Here is a 21922-nt window from a genome sequence, read left to right on the forward strand (position 1 = left end):
CACTCCTTTGGCAGCAGGAGCCGAAGCAATTTACGATTTGTGTTGCTGATCAAACATCTGAGAGGGAACGAACTTCAATAACAAATGATACTTCTGTTCACCCCAGTCCCCACAATTAGATGGGAAAAAAAAAACAATTTACAATAATAATTTAGCAATTTGCAATAATTTCATAGCAATATTCATCAACTTATTAAAACTAATTTCAAAGGACCAGATAGCTATGTATAAGGAGTATAAGTCTGATGTACCTGATACACATTATAATCTCTTAAACAACCTATGAACATTCCTTAGTTCAGCTTCGTTTTCTCAGATTAATAAACAATCTAGGGTTGCCAACTGCCTGGAAGAAAAGAGTCTGGTGTCCTCCTAAGATCATATGGGGTAGTGGGATGTATTTGAAGGCTTGAAACACGGCTAAAGCTTCTTCCATATTTAGAGCATTTTTAAATATTTCTTCCTGGTTACAGTAACATTTCTGTGCAGATTCAACCTTTCTACAATAGTTTATATAGTGCCAGTTCTTTATACGGATTGTGGCTCTTTTTTAGTTATAAAATAAGATAAAAGCTGCTTTAACAGGCTAAGCAATTACATGGTTTCTATTCTTTGGTGCCGCTGAAGAGTGTCACTCCGACTAAATCTCTTTCCACGCTCTAAGCATTGGAAAGGTCTCCCCATTGGGTGGGTTTTCTGATGATTAGGAAGAATGTCACTCCCACTGAATTTATTTCCGCACTCTGAGCATTCAAAGGGACTCTCTGAGGGCTTTGAAGATGGCCACTCTGACTGAATCTCTTTCCACACTTTGATCATTCAAAAGGTCTCTCCACAGTGTGGGTTTTCTGATGGCGTTGAAGATTCTGTCTATCACTGAACCTCTATCCACACTCTGAGCATTCAGAAGGTCTCTCCCCTGTGTGGGTTCTCTGATGACTCTGAAGATGGCCACTCTGACTGAATGTCTTTCCACACTTTGATCATTCAAAAGGTTTCTCCCCTGTGTGGGTTCTGTGATGCTTTTGAAGATGGCTACTGACAGTGAATCTCTTTCCACACTCGGAGCATTCAAAAGGTTTCTCCCCTGTGTGGGTCCTCTGATGCTTTTGAAGACTGCCACTGTCAATGAATCTCTTTTCACACTCTGAGCATTCAAAAGGCCTCTCCCCTGTGTGGGTTCTCTGATGACTTTGAAGATTGCTACTCTGTCTGAATCTCTTTCCACACTCTGAGCATTCAAAAGGTCTCTCCCCGGTGTGGGTTCTCTGATGACTTTGAAGAGCGCTACTGACAGTGAATCTCTTTCCACACTCTAAGCATTCAAAAGGCCTCTCCCCTGTGTGGGTTCTCTGATGACTTTGAAGACTGCTACTCTGTCTGAATCTCTTTCCACACGAGCATTCAAAAGGTCTCTCCCCGGTGTGGGTTCTCTGATGACTTTGAAGAGCGCTACTGACAGTGAATCTCTTTCCACACTCTGAGCATTCAAAAGGTCTATCCCCTGTATGGGTTCTCTGATGACTTTGAAGAGAGCTACTGACAGTGAATCTCTTTCCACACTCTGAGCATTCAAAAGGTTTCTCCCCTGTGTGAGTTCTCTGATGGTATTGAAGATTGCCACTCTGACTGAACCTCTTTCCACACTCTGAGCATTCAAAAGGCCTCTCCCCTGTGTGGGTTCTCTGATGACTTTTAAGATGCTGTTTCTCACTGAATCTCTTTCCACATTCTGAGCATTCAAAAGGTCTCTCCCCGGTGTGGGTTCTCTGATGGTGTTGAAGAGCGCTATTGACAGTGAATCTCTTTCCACACTCTGAGCATTCAAAAGGCCTCTCCCCTGTGTGGGTTCTCTGATGACTCTGAAGATGGTCACTCCGACTGAATCTCTTTCCACACTCTGAGCATTCAAAAGGTCTCTGCCCTGTGTGGGTTCTCTGATGAGTTTGAAGATTGCTACTCTGACTGAACAACTTTGCACACTCTGAGCATTCAAAAGGTCTCTCCCCTGTGTGGGTTCTCTGATGCTTGTGAAGATTCCCTGTCTCACTGAATCTCCTTCCACTCTCTGTGCATTCAAATGGTTTCTCCCCTCTTCGTTGTCTTTGGTGCAGAGGGAGCTGTGATCTGGTTTTGAAGTGGTTTACACACTGAACGGATGTACTTGCCGTCATTATCCTCTGCTTTGGAAAACGTGCATTATGATCTGACAACTGCTGATCCAGTTCCTCACCCTCCTCATTGCTCTGATCATTCTGGGCTGGAATAAGAAGAGAGATCCCATTAACACCTGGAGGGCAGGTAGGTTCTAAAAGCATCGATGTGACTGCAGGAGCAAAGGACTGAGGGCCCTTCGGCCTCCTTCGGCTTGCCTGATCTTAACCTCTCTCCCACCCTCCCCAGATATCTAGTCTTTCAGGATACCTCATCCCTACGAGAGCCACACCTGAGCTCTTGCTCAGAGGAAGCTCCTGACCCTACAAGTCCCAGTCCCCAGAAGGCCTCCTGTCCCTGCAGTGGGCTGTCTGATTGTACCAACCAAATGTTGCTCCGAACTCAATCCAAAATCCCCCATGGCTATTCCTTGCCTCTTCCAGAGCCAGTTTGCTGTAGTGGTGAAGTGTGCGGACTCTTATCTGGGAGAACGGGGTTTGATTCCCCACTCTTCGACTTGTAGCTGCTGGGATGGCCTTGGATCAGCCATTGCGCTCGCAGGGCTGTCCTTGAAAAGGCAGCTTCTGAGGAGAGCTCTCTCAGCCCCACCCACCTCACAGGGTGTCTGTTGTGGTGCAGGGGGGAAGGTAAAGGAGATTGTGACCGCTCTGAGACTCTTGAGATTCAGAGTATAGGGCGAGATATAGATCCAATATCTTATTCTTCTGGACACTCCCAGAAGGACTCCTCCCCCCACAGTGGGCTGTATGATTGTACCAACCTGCACTGGAGACACTGTACTGATCGCCTGTAGTGTTCTCAGCCTGGTTCAAAGTGCTGGTTTTGACCTTTAAAGCCCTATATGGCTTGGGTCCTGTCTACTTTCTGGACTACCTTTCCCCATACGAGCCCTAGAGAGCACTACGATCAAGCTCGTTAAATCTGTTCAAGATCCCCGGGCTAAAGGATGCCCGTTTGACCACTACAAGTGCAAGAGCCTTTTCCGTGGCTGTGCCTGCCCTCTGGAAGGCCCTCCCTGAGGAGACCAGGGACCTGCAGAATCTATCACAATTCCGCAGGGCCTGTAAGACATACCTTCTCAGGCAGGCTTTTAATAACTAAACGGAGGCACTTTTATCATCTATGGGGGTGTGTACTATCTACCCCACAAGAGCATCAGAAATTAATTCAAAACAGACAGAGCGTGCCATCTGAACTGTATTTGTTTTAATATTTTAATGTTTTAATAATGTTTTATTGTTATAATGTGAATCTGTCACCGAATTGTGACCATTGTTAGCCGCCCTGAGCCCGTTTGGGGAGGGCGGGATACAAGTGCAAGAAATAAAACTAAAATAAATAAATAACTAAATGTTGCTCCGAAGTCAATCCAAACTCCGCCATGGCTATGCCTTGCCTCTTTCTTGGCCTAACTGAATGATACTTACTGTCAGACAGCTCATTTGGGGAGGAAATTTGCTCTTGAGATACTGTTGAGAAACTCCCCAGCTTTTCTTTGGATGCAAGGCGATTGTCTTTCTCCACCAAAGTCTCTCTTATACTTCTGGCTTCATTTGCAGAGAGAGAGAAAGAAAAAGTAAACATTCTTCTATCGGGAAGGAAATAAATTCAATAGTAAAAATTCTTCTGGAATCATGGTCAGGTCTTAGCCCGCAATCCCAGCCAGTGTAAGAGGGACAGATCTGTGAGGCAAAGCAGCCTAGTTCGCCTCAAGGGTTAATATGAGTATTAAATGGTCCGTCTGACTTGCAGATGGTGGCGGGCTGCGGAGCAGCAGTGAGGAATTCAGGTGGGGGCCACAAGAGCGGTGATGAGAGTGGGGGCCACCAGAAAAGCAGCGGGGAGTTTGTGCGGGGGCTGCAAGAGCAGCGGCGGGGAGATCGGGTGGGGCAGCCAGACAAGGAGTTCGGAGATCGGGTGAGCGCCGCAAGAACAGCAGCAATGAGATCAGGGGCTGCAAGAGCGACGGGGAAAGGAGGGGCCATACATGTTGAGGAGGGGTTCGGTGGAGGGGCCGTGCCCCCCTGGGACCTCCCTTAGGTACGGGCCTGCCTCTCATGTAATTCTGTAATGTGAGAATGGACCTTTCTTGTGCTGTTGTAATGTAAGAAAACATTCTATGGTTTCTCCAAAAAGGTTTTACCAAACATTGTTATCCGGGACACCTTCTCAGGCTTCGGTGACGGCCACAACACTGGTCTCAGTCGCCCCTCACCAAAGCTGGAAAGGCCTCAACATGATGTATTGCTATTCAACAGTTTGATTCCAGCATCATACCAGGGGTACCAACTCACACCTTTGGCCCCTGTGAAGCTCCTTACCCAGAGAGATGACGCTTCCATAGTTTTCCCGCATGACTTCCCTGTAGAGAGTCCTCTGGCCCGGATCCAGCAGCGCCCACTCTGCTGGGGTGAAGCAGACAGACACCTCCTCAAAGGAATAATATAATAATAATAATAACTTTTAATTTCTATCCCGCCCTCCCCGCCGAAGCAGGCTCAGGGCGGCTCACAACATAAAATACATTATACATCAAATAACATAAATTGCAAATAAAATCCAAGTTAAGACAAATTACAAGTTAAAATTTACAATGTACGATATAGTGCTAAAACATTCGATCTTCAATAATTCCATAAAATTCAGTAACCAAGAGCAATTTTTTAAAGGCATTTCCTAGTTTATCACTGAAGGCTAGTTTATAGAGGTGGGTCTTACAGGCCCTGCGAAATTGTTCCAAACTCCGCAGGGCCCGCACCTCCTCCGGGAGTTGATTCCACAGCAGTGGAGCAGCAATAGAGAAGGCCCTATCTCGGGTGGCCTTCAATCTGGCCTCCCTTGGCCCAGGGACGGTCAGCTGGTTTTTTCCAGCTGACCGCAATGCTCTTTGGGGCTCATATGGGGAGAGACGGTCCTTCAGGTAGGCAGGTCCTCGGCCATATAGGGCTTTAAAGGTGATAACCAGCACCTTGTAACGAACTCGGTATCCCACTGGCAGCCAGTGCAGTCCGCGCAGCCCCGGCTGTATGTGCTCCCATCTTGGGAGTCCCAGCAACAGCCTAGCCGCCGCGTTCTGCACCAGCTGCAGCCGCCGAGTTCGGCACAGGGGCAGCCCCATGTAGAGAGCGTTGCAGTAATCCAGTCTCGAGGTGACCGTAGCATGGAAATGGGGCACTGAAAGAAAAAGCAGATTCCCTCGTCAGCGATCACAAAATCCTAGAGTTGGAAGGGACCTCCAGAGTCCTCTAGTCCAACCCCCTGCACAATGCAGGAAACTCACAAACCCCTCCCCCAAAATTCACAGGATCTTCAGTGCTGTCAGACGGCCATCTAGCCATCTGTCTTTTCTTTCTTTTTAATGGTTTTAACTATTTAATTTAACCTGTCTTATTGTGTGATTTAATTATTTTATTATGCTATAAATCAGCCCTGTATCCCACTTGGGAAAGGGCGGACTAGAAATCCGCATAATAGCTAAATAAAATAAATAAACCTCCAAGGAAGGAGAGCCCACCACCTCCCAAGGAAGCGTGTTCCATGCAGAACAGACATTGCACACTGGAAGGGAGGAGTCTGGGGCAGAACAGGATATTCGGCTTGGCATGGGTAAAGGGAACTGCATTTAGATCCTCTCTCATCCGGACCATTGTAGAAACTGTGGGAGCAGAAGCACCCCCTCCCCGAGAAAGAAGGGGGACCCAGGCCGTCTCCCGCTCATCTCCCCTACCTGAACTGGAGGTAAAGCAGCCGTTTCCACACCTCCAGAAAGACAGCGGCTCAACAGCGTCTCTCCACTGCCTGTTCATAACAGAAAGGAAGAAGGGAGGGGGTTTGACTTCTTATTCCATTTGCTCTGTCACTCCCTGCTTCACACACCCCCTTCCCAGGCGTCTGAGAGGTTGCCCTTTGTACACTCCACACATTCTTTCACACTTTTTACTAAATCCTGGGAGAGGCAGAAGAGAAATACCCAGGAGGCTCGGGGTGAAAATCTCTGCCAACATATTTCAGACTTCAAACGTGCCCTGGGAACTCTGGAGTTCCTAAAGTTACAGCATCCCTGCTGGATCAGAGCCCAAACTCAGGAATCCCATTATCCTGCCGCCTGGACCCTTTAGTCTGGGCTGGGGGTGGATATAGATAGGGGTGGAAATGACGTTGCATGAAATGTCACCATCATGTTTAGCCCAAATCCCAGATGTCACTGGAGCATTTCTGGAGAATCTGGAGAATCTAGGGCAGGGGTGTCAACCACTTGGACCATGTGCCAGAAGCGGACCACCCAGGGCTTTGATCAGACCCACGGAGCTCTTTTCTGCCCCCTCGTCTTTACCCTTTGAACCTCGAAGACCACCTCCAATTCAATTCTCAGGCTCTTTGAAGCTCTGAGGAAGAGTCTCCTTCAGTTGGGAGCTTCAAAAGCTCTTTAAAGACCCCCTTGAAGCTCCAAGGCTGAGTCTCAGTTCCCGGCTCTTCCTGCCTTTCTTTGCTGGCTGCTGCAAGGAAAACGTGGGGTGGATTTTAAGGTCCATTCCATGTTTTCCTTGTAGCTTTCTCTTTGCTCTGCAATGGTTTCAAATGGAGTGGAGAGGGTTACATTTTCAGAGTTCCTATAGGCAGCTCAAACTCATGCTTCCTGGAGTTGTGTCCCTGCAAACAAAATGTTGATGCTTTCAGCCAGCTTATCTGTTGAATGGCTCTAATCTAGTGAGTACTCTAATGTGGGAACCCACAGCCAAAGGGGGATATTGTACTGGAAAGCCATTGCCAACCTGAGTAGACTTGGGGGTGGGGGAGAAGCTTACAATGCCATTTCACTGTTTCCACAGAGTCAGAGCCTTTGTGCCTTTTCTTGATGTTTTATTTTAAAAATTGCACTGCCAAATTTCACTGTTTTCCCCACCTTTCCAACAAACAAAATACTGGAAGAGTTTTAAGCAAGTTTGCATTTTAAGTTTAAAAATAATATCTTTAACTGTGTTTGTTTGCGTCTGTTATAAAGTTTATATCTACACTACCTGGGAATATATTTTATGACAGAAACGGCCTGGCCCCACAAAGTCCGATTTCTGTCAGCTCCAGCCCTCCTAACGAAGGAGTTTGACACCCCTGATCTAGGGTACTATCCGTGGTAAGTTTCACAGCAAGGCCTCCCCAAATCTCCTGGGGTTCCGGCCACACCCTGCCATCCCAATTGCACAATCCTGTTTCCCACAGTGGCCCCTCAGATGCCCCTATAAGCACAGGCACAGAAGCCACATTTCCCCCTTGATTACTGGCCTCTAGGAACTGGTTTCCAGCGCTCTGCTGCCCCAGAAGGCTGAATCGGTCTGATCCCCTTGGAGAAGAATGACAGTTAGTGGGTATTGAGTGCTGTGTGTTCTGTGAAGACCTATTTCATTCTTTTCCTGACCTGAATGCTCTCCCTATCACATTCACGGGGTGCCCCTATCGCCTCCAGGCACAAAGAGTCCTTACCAGAGGAGAGGGCATCTTGGGCACCCTCCTGGGTCTGCGCCCTCTGCCCTTGCTCCAAGGAAGCTCCGTCTGCCCCAGAGAATGCAGCTTCTGCCTTCACCGATGGTCCCCACATCTGAAACGGCAGCAAGGGAAAGGGGTAAGAGACGGGATGGAAAAGAGACCATGCACTGGATCCTGCCCCACTCCCAGACTCTGCACCCTTTCATCAGCAGACCTGGTCAATTATCTGGAGGGAGCAGAAATTATCTACTAGAAGAGGCTGCTGAAGGAGGTATTTAAATCTCCCATTTGGAGGATTAACACTTGGAGAAATTTCCCTCAAGGAAACCTTAGATAAGGCCAGATATTGAATGGGACGTAGCCAGAGGAAACCCCCTCACCTGCTGCTCTGGCTGCCTCTTCTCCTCTGCCTGACTCAGGAGGAAACCTTCAGCCAAGGCCACCGCCTGAGAACTGGTCTCCGGCCCACATCCTCTGACCCAGCACTGCATTTCCTGGGGCAGGAGGGCCAGGAACCTCTCCAGAACCACCACGTCCAGGACCTGCTTCTTGGTGCGCCTCTCCGGCTCCAGCCAGTGGTTGCAAAGGCGATGGAGCTGGCCGCAAACCTCTCGGGGCCCATCAGTCTCGTGGTAGCAGAACTGTGTGAAGCTTTGGAAATGTGCGTCTGAGGTCACAGTGTCCTTAGGCAGGTTCTCTGGCACAGGGCTTTCCCAGAATTCAAGGCTGCTCCCAGCTAGGGTGGGACGGGGGCCTCTGCTTGCCATCTTCGAAACTCCAGGTCCTTCTGGGTCCTGCTCTTCCATCCCCTTCTCTTGGGCCACCTCTGACTGTGTCAATGTCCCTTTAGTGACTTGACTATGAAGAGAGGCTTCTTTTTGGGGAGGGGGAAGGAGAGACAGAGAGAATTACATGTCACAAGGAAAGCAAATGAGAATCGCCCCGGTGGATCAGAAGAAAAGTGTTTCCACATGTTTCCCTCCAGAATTGGATCCAAACAAATGCGGTCTCTACAATCCACCGGGTGAGAAAGGCTCTGAACTCCACTCCCTTTACCCGTGCCAAGCCAGACATCCTGTAACATATGGGGACCATATAAACTCAGCTTGTTATCCCTGTTGGGTCCTCACATCTCTTATACATTTTCACTGAGTTGTGTGCTAATCCGCTGCTCACCCTCTTCCTATACATATGGACTGCTAGCCTGCATTTCAGTGAATCTGAAGAAGCGTGCTCAGCTCGAACGTGACCGGCATCTCCCAACACCAAACTACAGAAAATTGTGTTTGATGCCTAAAAGGAGCCCCTAAAACCAGTCCTTCTTGCTGTTTAAAGTGCCTGTATTCAAATAGAAAGTTTCGCTACTTTCCACCAATTCCCCTCTCAGGGCTTGGCAGAACTCCCACCAACAGGTGCTGGGTCTCAGTACCCACAAATACTGCCACGAAAAAAGGGGGGAGGGGGCAGAGCCCTAAAACTGCTTGCAAGTACAAACAATGAGGTAAGGAGGATGACCCCCCACACACATGAAAACAGTCATTGTAATATCACCCAAGCCCCTGAAAGCAGAGAATGATAGAGTTGGAAGGGACCTCCAGGGTCATATAGTCGAACCCCCTGCACAATGCAGGGAACTCACAAGCCCCTCACCCTCAATCAACAGGATCCTCATTGCTGTCAGAGGGCCATGCTACCTCTCTTGAAACACCTCCCAGGAAGGAGAGGCCAGTTAAAGCATAGAACCCTAGAGTTGGAAAGGACCTCCAGGGTCATCTAGTCCAACCCTTGCACAATGGAGGAAACTCACAAACCTTTCCCCCTCAATCCACAGGACTCTCATTGCTGTCAGATGGCCATCTAGCCTCTGTTTAAAAACCTCCCAGGAAGGAAAGCCCAGTTAAAGCACAGAATCCTAGAGTAAGGAGGGACCTCCAGGGTGATCTAGTCCAACCCCCTGCACAATGCAGGGAACTCACAAGTCCCTCCCCCTCAATCCACGGGACCCTCATTGCTGTCAGGGGGCCATCCAGCCTCTGTTTAGAAACCTCCAAGCAAGGAGAGTCCAGTTACAGCATAGAATCCTAGAGTTGGAAGGGACCCCCAGGGTCATCGAGTCCAACCCCCTGCAAGATGGAGGGAACTCACAAACCCCTCCCCCTAAATTCGCAGGATCCTCATTGCTGTCAGAGGGTCATCCAGCCTCTCTTGAAACCCCTCCCAGGAAAGAGAGCCCAGTTAAAGCATAGAATCCTAGAGTTGGAAGGGACCTCCAGGGTCCTCTAGTCCAACCCCCTGCACAATACAGGGAACTCACAAGCCCCTCCCCTCAATGCACAGGACCCTCCTTGCTGTCAGGGGCCCCGCAGCCTCTCTTGAAGCCCCTCCCAGGAAGGAGAGGCGGGTCCTTCCCTGCAGGCTCCGGAGCCCTCTCTGCTTGCCAAGCCCTCCCGCCTCCTCTCGCGGGGCTCCGTGCATTGAGCGAGCGGGGCTGCCTTCGGGGAGCCAGAGCAGCAGGAGGGGGCTGCAAGACTCACCAGTCCGCCGGCTCCGTTCCCCCAGGGCCTCCGGGTGCAGCAGCCTCAGTGCCCCGGCCTCGCCGGGAGACCCTCCCCGGCCCCTGGGTTCCGCCCCCAACAGTTCCGGCCTCCCTCCCTCCCTGCGACTTCCTTCCTTCCTTCCCTCCTTCCGTGCAGGTGGGCGGCGCGGGGGGGGGGGGGGGGCTCCTTTCCTGCGCCGTCTTTTAGACCCAGCCCGGCCTTCTCCCGCTCCCGTTTCCTTGCAGAGCTCCCTGCTTGTCTGCCTTGCAGCAGGGCAGGCAGAAACTCAGCGGGTGAAGTTCGGCGCCTGGTTAGTGGTGCCAAGTCCCATGCAAGAAAAATCTGGGGACTTTGGGGGTGGAGCCAGGAGACATTGGGGGTGGAGCCAGGAACAAGGGTGTGACAAGCACCATTGAACTCCAAAGGGAGTTCTGGCCATCGTATTGAAAGGGACCACTGCTCACCTTTTAAATACCTCCCTTCCATTAGAATCAATGAAGGATAAGGGCGCCTTCTTTGGGGTCTTATAGTATTGGACCCCCTGGTCCAATCTTTTTGAAACTTGGAAGGTGTTTTGGAGAGAGGCACTGGATACTATGCTGCAAATTTGGTACCCCAACCTCAAAAAACAGCCGCCCCCCACTAGCTCCAGATACCCGCAGATCAATTCTTCATACCCTATGGAAATCGGTCTCCATAGGAAATAATGGAGTGCTCAAAGACATTTTCCTCCCCCCGCTTTCTGATGACCCTGAAGCGAGGGGGAGGGCCTCCAAACCGGGGGTCCCCTGCCCCAATCTGCCCCACAAATTACGAAGAAACCATCAAATTCACATATACAATTTTATCAGAAATTGATGTCACTATAGTTATGATAATTTTTGATAAATTTGTATAAGTGAATTTGATGGTTTCTTCATTATTGTATCATGGTATTTGTTTGGTTTGCTGTCTCCCCCTGATTCTCCCTGGTTGTATTACCCTCCTGGGGTTTGTCAACCCCTCCTGGCATGTTGAAATAACTGCCTGTCCGGAGAGTGGTCAAGAGAAGCCCCACAGGGGAGGGGGAGCCGGAGGTGTAGCTAGGATTTTAAAACTCATGGGGCTTTTTATAAAGTCAGGGGCCCCCCTTTCCCAGCCACAATGGGGCTTGCTGCTTCTCAGAAGCTTTCTGGGGTTGGAGCAAAAGCTGGAGAACATAAGAACATAAGAGAAGCCATGTTGGATCAGGCCAACGGCCCATCAAGTCCAACACTCTGTATCACACAGTGGCCAAAAATTTTATATACACACATACACTGTGGCTAATAGCCACTGATGGACCTGTGCTCCATATATTTATCTAAACCCCTCTTGAAGGTGGCTATACTTGTGGCCGCCACCACCTCCTGTGGCAGTGAATTCCACATGTTAATCACCCTTTGGGTGAAGAAGTACTTCCTTTTATCCGTTTTAACCTGTCTGCTCAGCAATTTCATCGAATGCCCACGAGTTCTTGTATTGTGAGAAAGGGAGAAAAGTACTTCTTTCTCTACTTTCTCCATCCCATGCATTATCTTGTAAACCTCTATCATGTCACCCCGCAGTCGACGTTTCTCCAAGCTAAAGAGTCCCAAGCGTTTCAACCTTTCTTCATAGGGAAAGTGCTCCTTTAATCATTTAATCAGCCCTTTAATCATTCTAGTTGCCGTTCTCTGGACTTTCTCCAATGCTATAATATCCTTTTTGAGGTGTGGCGACCAGAACTGCACACAGTACTCCAAATGAGACCGCACCATCGATTTATACAGGGGCATTATGATACTGGCTGATTTGTTTTCAATTCCCTTCCTAATAATTCCCAGCATGGCATTGGCCTTTTTTATTGCAAACGCACACTGTCTTGACATTTTCAGTGAGTTATCTACCACGACCCCAAGATCTCTCTCTTGGTCAGTCTCTGCCAGTTCACACCCCATCAACTTGTATTTGTAGCTGGGATTCTTGGCCCCAATGTGCATTACTTTGCACTTGGCCTCATTGAACCGCATCTGCCTCGTTGACGCCCACTCACCCAGCCTCAACAGATCCCTTTGGAGTTCCTCACAGTCCTCTCTGGTTCTCACCACCCTGAACAATTTAGTGTCATCCGCAAACTTGGCCACTTCACTGCTCACTCCCAACTCTAAATCATTTATGAACAAATTAAAGAGCATGGGACCCAGTACCGAGCCCTGCGGCACCCCACTGCTTACCGTCCTCCACTGCGAAGACTGCCCATTTATACTCACTCTCTGCTTCCTATTACTCAGCCAGTTTTTGATCCACAAGAGGACCTGTCCTTTTACTCCATGACTCTCAAGCTTTCTAAGGAGCCTTTGATGAGGAACTTTATCAAAAGCTTTCTGGAAGTCAAGGTAAACAACATCTATTGGGTCTCCTTTGTCCACATGTTTGTTCACCCCCTCAAAGAAATGTAACAGGTTAGTGAGGCAAGATCTTCCCTTGCAGAACCCATGCTGAGTCTTCCTCAATAACCCGTGTTCATCAATGTGCCTACTCATTCTGTCCTTGATAATGGTTTCTACCAACTTTCCCGGTATTGAAGTCAGACTGACTGGCCTGTAATTTCCCGGGTCTCCCCTGGAACCCTTTTTAAAGATGGGGGTGACATTTGCTACCTTCCAGTCCTCAGGAACGGAGGCAGATTTCAATGAAAGATTACAGATTTTTGTTAGAAGATCCACAAGTTCAACTTTGAGTTCTTTCAGAACTCTCGGATGTATGCCATTCGGACCCGGTGACTTATTAGTTTTTAATTTGTTTATCAGTTGTAGGACCTCCTCTTTTGTCACCTCAATCTGACTCAGGTCTTTCAACACCCCTTCCAAAATTAGTGGTTCTGGGGCGGGCAAAAAGTTCTCGTCTTCCACAGTGAAGACGGAGGCAAAAAATTCATTTAGCTTCTCAGCCATTTCCCTATCCTCCTTCAGTAATCTTTTTACCCCATGGTCATCCAAGGGCCCCACTGCCTCCCTGCCTGGTTTCCTACTTCTAATATATTTGAAGAAAGTTTTATTGTTGGTCTTTATGTTTTTTGCGATATGCTCCTCATAGTCCCTTTTTGCCTGCCTGATCACAGTCTTGCATTTGATTTGCCACAGCCTGTGTTCCCTTTTACTAATCTCACTTGGACTGGTTTTCCACCGCTTAAAGGAGTCCTTCTTACCTTTTACAGCTTCCATTACTTTGTTTGTTAACCACGCAGGCCTTTTCTTATGCCTGTTTGTGCCTTTCCTAACTTGTGGTATGTATTTTATCTGAGCTTCTAGGATTATAGTTTTAAATAGCGTCCAAGCTTCCCCAAGGGTTTTGACCGAGAACTTTTTGCCTGCCCCAGAACCACTAATTTTGGAAGGGGTGTTGAAAGATATCAGAAAAATCAGCTGTCGCTGAACATGCACTTCAAGAAGGAGACCACGTCATCCACTTTGAAAGAACTGAAGTCCTTTCTACGGTCTCACATTATCTTACCCGCCTGAACAGAGAAGCTATTGAGATTTACAAACACCAGCACAACTTTAACAGAAAGGAAGAAGGCATTTCCATCCACCAAACTTGGTACCCAGCTCTGCAAAACACCCTACAGACTGTAAATTGCAGGTCATAGAACAACCAGCACATTCCACAGAACAATCAGCACAGTCAACAACCCTCTTCCTTATCTTCACACCCCTTCCAACACTCCTAGCAATCAACACAGAACAATGGTCACATTCCACAGCCAGTTTCCTTATCACTTCCCTTCCAGGAAGCCCCACCATACAATGGGCACATCCACAAACCAATTGCCCTCTCACCACACTCCCTCCAGCCTAGAAATAGCAGCTCTCCAGCAGCCCTGGCCTCACTCAATGCACAGCAGCCAAGAAGGTCAGAGCGCCTGCTCCGGCTGCAACGCCACTGAGGATGTTCTCTGCAGCTGAGAACGAAACGTCTGGAAGAAAAACTTTCTCCAGTAGAACACGGCACTTGAGCCCGAAAGATTCTACAAACCGTAATGATGATGCCAGCCGTGAAAACCTGAAATCTCAAATGAAAAAGTTGTGAAGCAACCCAAAATAAGACAGAAAAACTGCCAGATGCAACACCTGAAGACCACATGCTTCTGGTATGAGATGTACTTAACAAAAATCCCAAGAAAATAAAATTTCCAAAAGGTTGGATCCGGTATTGCTTTAGCAGAATAGATGCTCCATATAAACCCAAGATTACAAATATAAACTTCCAACCCATTGTCCTAGATCAAAAAACTTAACATCTGTTAGGTACACCATTTCTTTAAAACAAAGATGATCACAAGCTAAATATCTTAAAAATATTCCCCTTAAAATTAACGCTACACAATCTAAGTACAAGGGAAACTAATAACAGCCACTAGAAAATTATTCTCAGACCCAAAAGGTAAAGCAAATAAAAAGAAATAAATTATCAGAGGAATAGCTTCTAATCTAGAAGAACTCTTAGCCTCAGGGCAGTTTACAGGCAGAGTCTTTTCTCTGGCAGAGAAAGATTAGCTGTAAGTGGAACTTTGGGATGCCAGCTCCAGGCTGGAGATCTCTGAATATTTGAATTAAATTTGAAGATTACAAGGCATTCAGTCCATTTTCCTGGACACTTTCTCTCCCAGAGGCACTCACCTTAATTGTTCTGGTTTGGTGTAGTGGTTAAGTGTGTGGACTCTTATCTGGGAGAACCGGGTTTGATTCCCCACTCCTCCACTTGCAGCTGCTGGAATGGCCTTGGGTCAGCCGTAGCTCTGGCAGAGGTTGTCCTTGAAAGGGCAGCTGCTGTGAGAGCCCTCTCCAGCCCCACCCACCTCACAGGGTGTCTGTTGTGGGGGAGGAAGGTAAAGGAGATTGTGAGCCGCTCTGAGACTCTTCGGAGTGGAGGGCGGGATATAAATCCAATATCTTCTTCTTCTTCTTACATTATATTTTGGGGAGTGATCTCCAGGTTCCACCTGGAGACTGGCACCCTTGCAAAACAGTAGTGTTTTGAGCAAGCCAAGGAGCTTCCAAACTGACCTCTTTTTTTAATACACATCTTCCTTCCAGGCATTTTAAATTTACTCATTTTGTTTATGGAGACATTCTTGCAGAATTTCAAAAAATTTGAATTTATATCTTTAGACCCAAACCCAGGAGAATATGAGAATTCAGAAAAATATCTCAGTTGTGCCTCCCCCCCTTTGATACCATGGGGCATATCTATAAACACAAGATGGGGAAGGTGATGAGATATGTCTGCCTGGTGGGGTTTCAGATTTTACACTTCTCATTTCTACAATTAAGACTAAAGTTTCCTTTTTAATATCTCACGGCATGCTAAAAATTATTCCTGTTGCCCTTTTCTGGTTCTGTTAAAGATTTCAGATTGAGAAAAGAGAAGAGGATTAACATTCCTTCCCAAGGGGGGAGGGCAGGAAGGGAGAGGTTCCCTGTGCAAGCACCAGTCATTTCTGACACTGGGGTGACATTGCCTTCACAACATTTTCACAGCAGACTTTTTACGGGGTGGTTTGCCATTGCCTTTCCCAATCATCTACGCTTTCCCCCAGCAAGCTGGGGACTCATTCTACCGACCTCAGAAGGATGGAAGGCTGAGTCAACCTGGAGCCGACTACCTGAAAACCCTGCTTCCACTGGGGATCAAACTCAGGTTGTGAGCAGAGCTTAGGACTGCAATTATGCAGCTCTTACACTCTGTGCCATGGAGTTCTTGTGGGGGAAGGGCAAGAAGACTTCAAATCTGCAATCTTTAACTTCCCTATGCCAGGCTCCAATTTGGGGCTGATTTAGGCACTCTCTGTACATGCTCAGAGGCCTTTCCTTGAGCCTGAAATTTATAGAACTGAAGCAGTAAATATTTAACAAAACTAGTTTAAACTCTCTTTCTCAGAGATATTTGATTCTGGCATTTTAAAAATGAAAATAAAGGTACAACTCTCTGAATATCTCTCTCAATCATGACAATAAATTGCATTTATTTAATTTGCATCCTTGCTGCATTTTAAAAGAGCTAAACCTAAGTTCTTTTGGGATGACTGTAATGCAGTAGCCATGTACCAACTAATTTTAGCGCTGAAATAGCTGAATAGCCTTAACTGGATATACCAGGAGGGTCTGGGAGGCATAAAAAATAACGAGTACATTTCTTTGCCTAGCCTAACCTAGACTAGAGCCTATTTTGCTAATTCCATTCGGGGAAACCCTTGGATTTCATCTGGACATTTGAACTCTGTATGCTAATATATAGCTCTCTGAATTTATCCCCAGTTAGCTAATTACATTGAACAACTCACTAAAACCAATGCTTTCATGCTGTCAGCAAAGGGTTCATTGAAGTTCGCAAAATAATCAGACTTGTTTCTTTTGAAACTAAGTTGCATTTATTGGTAACTACAATGTTACTCTAGCATGGATTCATTGGAACTAATGGCGAATAGCTCGAACCAATGACATTTAAGATTACACTTCAAAGGGTTTGCGCTTTAAACTATTTCTCATAATAAAAGTACAGACTGACCCTGCGAGTAACACATTTCACACGCCCGCTTATCTTTCACAGTTGGTGGTTACATTCCCCCCCTGGTGGTGTCCTTGCTCGGCTCAGGAGGCGCCTGGGAAGTTAGCTGAGCACTTCAAAGCTTTATTACTGGCCTTTGAAATCTTGGAAACATTCACACGGCTTTCCCCCCTTTACTATGCAGGGTACCTGGGTTAGTAGCATAGGAGCTTATTAAGCATTCAGGTTAGTATTGAATAAACAAATATAACTTCAGTAATTAAATGTAACTTCAATGAAACATAGTCTGACACCTGCCTATTCGGTAAAATAAACTTTATTTATTTGTGTGGTTAGTTACTTTCAGGCCACCACAATCTGAGCCAAACTCATCCGCTAGCCTTTGGAAGTACCTACTATCAATCTGTGAAAACTGACTTGGGGAAGCCCTTGCTGCAGTGGTGTGGCTTGGTTTTCTCTAGAGTTTTCCTAATAGGCAGAGGCTTGACTAGGGCCTCTGTGCGAAAGGATTTATCCAGTCTGGTGGCAACCTACCTTCCTGGTGTTTCTGGGGAAAATACCAGACTCTGGACCTGTGTTTAACTATCAGTTGGCAAGTCTGCTGACCCACCTCGGCCAAAAAGGTGGCAGACTTCGTCACACTAACAGGGATCTGATCTTTTGGGCAAGACCACATTCTCTACAGTTAGTTTTATTTCCTGAATGGGGTTGCCATATCCAGACAGAACAGATTGCTTAAGATCTAAAACAGAAGTCTAAAGAAAGATGAGATCCCAAGGGAACCAGGCTCTGAGCTCTCACTCACACCAAACTTCCATTACCCTGCAGAGAAAACTGAGTCTGCAGCCTGGAACTTTGTGCTGTGATTCCAGGACATCTCCAGGCCTTCCCTTGAGAACTGGCCTCATCTAATTTTAGTCCAAATCATTGCTCTTCTGTTCTTTATTTTATTAAGGGGAGAGAGGTCTTTGTTACCTTACAAAGCCAGGTCTCTCCATTCTAAAAGACATTCAAATCCAAAAGTTAGATTTTTCTTGAACGGGAGGTCTAAGGACAAAGGAGCCTTGCCTGCCCATTTGGAACTACCATTCTCTGACATTCCCCAGAATTCTGGCTTTTTACGTTCCCCATGGCACCAAACATTTAGACAAGACACTTCTAGGAAAAACAAGAAGACGACGACATTGGATTTATATTCCACCCTCCACTCAAGAGTCCCAGGGCGGCTCACAATCTCCTTTATCTCCCTCCCCCACAATAAACACCCTGTGAGGTGGGTGGGCTCTCCCAGAAGCTGCCCTTTCAAGGACAACCTCTGCCAGAGCTATGGCTGACCCAAGGCCATTCCAGCAGCTGCAAGTGGAGGAGTGGGGAATCAAACCCGGCTCTCTTAGATAAGAGAGCTCTGGCTGACCCAAGGCCATTCCAGCAGCTGCAAGTGGAGGAGTCGGGAATCAAACCCGGTTCTCCCAGATAAGAGAGCTACGGTTGACCCAAGGCCATTCCAGCAGGTGCAAGTGGAGGAGTGGGGAATCAAACTCGGCTCTCCCAGATAAGAGAGCTCTGGCTGACCCAAAGCCATCCCAGCAGGTGCAAGTGGAGGAGTGGGGAATCAAACCCGATTCTCCCAGATAAGAGTCTGCACACTTAACCACTACACCAAACTGTCTCTCAAACAGAAAACCGGAGCTGCCAGTTCAGGGTCTGGCAGCCAGGGAGCCCTGAGGGGTTTACACTCCCTTTCTCTCGTGACCCAGTAAGATTTCCCTACTGGGAACTACACAAGAGAAAATCCCTCTCTCTTAGAGGCTTTGTCTCTCATTCACATACACACCCACCACAGAAATCCTCCCAGATCCTAACTTCTGTGCTTCAGCTCCAGAGCCTAATAGACAGAGCTTTAAGGGGTGATCAGGCCCTTCTTCTCTCCCAGAGAGAGGCAATCAAAATTCCAAACAGTTCATACTCACAATCCTGAAGATCTTCCAATTCCCCATAGACGTCGGTTTAACCAGGCGCGGGTTCTCGATTGACTGACCGGGCACCCCCCCCCCCACCAGGGCAGAGAGAGCTGGACTCAAGTCAAAAATCTGACCTTGATGCCTAGTCCAGTTCTTTCCTGCCATGAGGGTGAAGGCAGACGGTTATGCAGTCATCAAAGGGAAGGAAAAATCCTTACCTCGTCATTCCCGGCCAATGCACCATTTTTAAGTAGCAGTAGAATAACGAGGCCCCACACATTGCTTGGCTTAAACCGAGATATTTTACTTTGATATCAAAGTGAACTTGTCAGCATAAGCTTCAAAATGACAAAGTTAAAATCATCAGCCTTCTGACCATTTTTATTCATCCCCAAAACAACCAGACTAGCCCACAGTCCTTATGTAATTCAAATGCTCCACCTCCTGCTTTCCTTTTCTTGTCGTTTTCCTCTGCTGTGTTCCTTTGCCTTCATGTGTTTATCAGCTCTCGGCAAGGAGCTTCTTCAGAGGGCCTGCCCATTATCAGTACACATCTGTGTCTTACACCAATTTAAGCTGCCTGCTTTTCTAACAATTACAGCTCTTCAAATATTGCATCAGACATTCTCTTTGCTGTTAAAGGCAAAACCATATTTTCAATTATTATTACTATATTCATAATTATTCAGGGGTCTCCCCTTCATTTCAAACATGGCTAAAGTTTCTTCAATATTTAAAGAATTTTTAAATATTTCTTCCTGGTTACAGTTACATTTCTGTGTAGATTCAAGCATTCTACAATAGTTTATATAGTGTCAGTTCTTTATATGGATTGTGGCTCTTTTTTAGCGAAAAAATAAGATAAAACCTGCTTGAACAGGCTAAGCAATTAAATGGTTTCTATTCTTTGGGTTATTTGGTGCTGCTGAAGAGTGTCACTCCGACTAAATCTCTTTCCATGCTCTGAGCACTGAAAATTTCTCTCCGTTGGGTGGGTTTTCTGATGATTTGGAAGAATGTCACTCCGACTGAATCTCTTTCCACATTGAGCATTCAAAAGGTCTCTCTCCTGTGTGGGTTCTATGATGCCTTTGAAGATTCCGTCTGTTACTGAATTTTTTTCCACACTCTGAGCATTCAAAAGGTCTCTCCCCTGTGTGGGTTCTCTGATGACTTTGAAGATGGCCACTCTGACTGAATCTCTTCCCACACTCTGAGCATTCAAAAGGTTTCTTCCCTGTGTGGGTTCTCTGATGCCTCTGAAGTTTCTGACTCTCACTGAACGTCTTCCCACTCTGAGCATTCAAAAGGTCTCTCCCCTGTGTGTGTTCTCTGATGACTTTGAAGATGGCCACTCTGACTGAATCTCTTCCCACACTCTGAGCATTCAAAAGGTCTCTCCCCTGTGTGGGTTCTATGATGCCTCTGAAGATGGCCACTCCGATTGAATCTCTTTCCACACTCTGAGCATTCGAATGGTCTCTCCCCTGTGTGGATTCTCTGATGACAATGAAGAGTGCCACTGTGACTGAATCTCTTTCCACACTCTGAACATTCAAAATGTCTCTCCCCCGTGTGGGTTTTCTGATGATTTTGAAGACTGCTACTCCGAGTGAACCTCTTCTCACACTTTGAGCATTCAAAAGGTCTCTCCCCGGTGTGGCTTCTCTGATGCCTCTGAAGAGTCTGTCCCTCAATGAACCTCTTTCCACACTCTGAGCATTCAAAAGGTCTCTCCCCGGTGTGGGTTCTCTGATGCCTTTGAAGACTGCCACTGTCAGTGAATCTCTTTCCACACTCTGAGCATTCAAAAGGTCTCTCCCCTGTGTGGGTTCTCTGATGACTTTGAAGACGGCCACTCTGACTGAATCTCTTCCCACACTCTGAGCATTCAAAAGGTCTCTCCCCTGTGTGGGTTCTCTGATGCCTTTGAAGATGGCCACTCTGACTGAATCTCTTCCCACACTCTGAGCATTCAAAAGGTTTCTCCCCTGTGTGGGTTCTCTGATGCCTCTGAAGTTTCTGACTCTCACTGAACGTCTTCCCACACTCTGAGCATTCAAAAGGTCTCTCCCCTGTGTGTGTTCTCTGATGACTTTGAAGACAGCCACTCTGACTGAATTTCTTCCCACACTCTGAGCATTCAAAAGGTCTCTCCCCTGTGTGGGTTCTCTGATGACTTCGAAGAGTGCCACTCTCACTGAACCTCTTCCCACACTCTGAGCATTCAAAAGGTCTCTCCCCTGTGTGTGTTCTCTGATGACATTGAAGATGGCGACTCTCACTGAACCTCTTTCCACACTCTGAGCATTCAAAAGGTCTCTCCCCTGTGTGTGTTCTCTGATGACTTTGAAGATGGCCACTCTGACTGAATCTCTTCCCACACTCTGAGCATTCAAAAGGTCTCTCCCCTGTGTGCGTTCTCTGATGCTTGTGAAGATTCCCTGTCTCACTGAATCTCCTTCCACTCTCTGTGCATTCAAATGATTTCTGCCCTCTTTGTTGTCTTTGGTGCAGAGGGAGCTGTGATCTGGTTTTGAAGTGCTTTACACACTGAACGGATGCACTTGCCCTCATTATCCTGTGCTTTGGAAAATGTGCATTATGTCGTCTTCCATCTCTCTTCTCAGCTGTATGGCTGCCTTTCTTTCTCTTAGGTCTACCTGGATTCCTGATGTTTTCATTCAAGTCCACCTTTTCAACTCGATCTGGCAACTGCTGATCCAGTTCCTCACCCTCCTCATTGCTCTGATCATCCTGGGCTGGAATAAGAAGAGAGATCCCATTAACACCTGGAGGGCAGGTAAGTTCTAAAGGCATCGATGTGACTGCAGGAGGAAAGGACTGAGGGCCCTTCGGCCTCCTTCGGCTTGCCTGATCTTAACCTCTCTCCCACCCTCCCCAGATATCTAGTCTTTCAGGATACCTCATCCCTACGAGAGCCACACCTGAGCTTTTGCTCAGAGGGAGCTCCTGACCCTACAAGTCCCAGTCCCCAGAAGGCCTCCTGTCCCTGCAGTGGGCTGTCTGATTGTACCAACCAAATGTTGCTCCGAACTCAATCCAAAATACCCCATGGCTATTCCTTGCCTCTTCCAGAGCCAGTTTGGTGTAGTGGTGAAGTGTGCAGACTCTTATCCGGGAAAACAGGGTTTGATTACCCACTCATCCACTTATAGCTGCTGGAATGGCCTTGGATTA

The 21922-nt window shown here is 47.3% G+C and overlaps 1 protein-coding gene across 1 annotated transcript; it reads right to left on the bottom strand.

Annotated features, from left to right (window-relative positions):
* Positions 1–960: 960 nt before the first annotated feature.
* LOC132567496 (zinc finger protein 814-like) lies at positions 961–21133 on the bottom strand (the record flags this gene model as incomplete). Its single annotated transcript, XM_060233175.1, has 2 exons — positions 961–2055; positions 20424–21133. Coding segments are annotated over 2 exons (1782 nt in total), but the record flags the coding sequence as incomplete, so codon positions are not given.
* Positions 21134–21922: the final 789 nt, after the last annotated feature.

Source organism: Heteronotia binoei, chromosome 2 (genome assembly GCF_032191835.1).
Source record: "Heteronotia binoei isolate CCM8104 ecotype False Entrance Well chromosome 2, APGP_CSIRO_Hbin_v1, whole genome shotgun sequence".
NCBI lineage: Eukaryota > Metazoa > Chordata > Lepidosauria > Squamata > Gekkonidae > Heteronotia > Heteronotia binoei.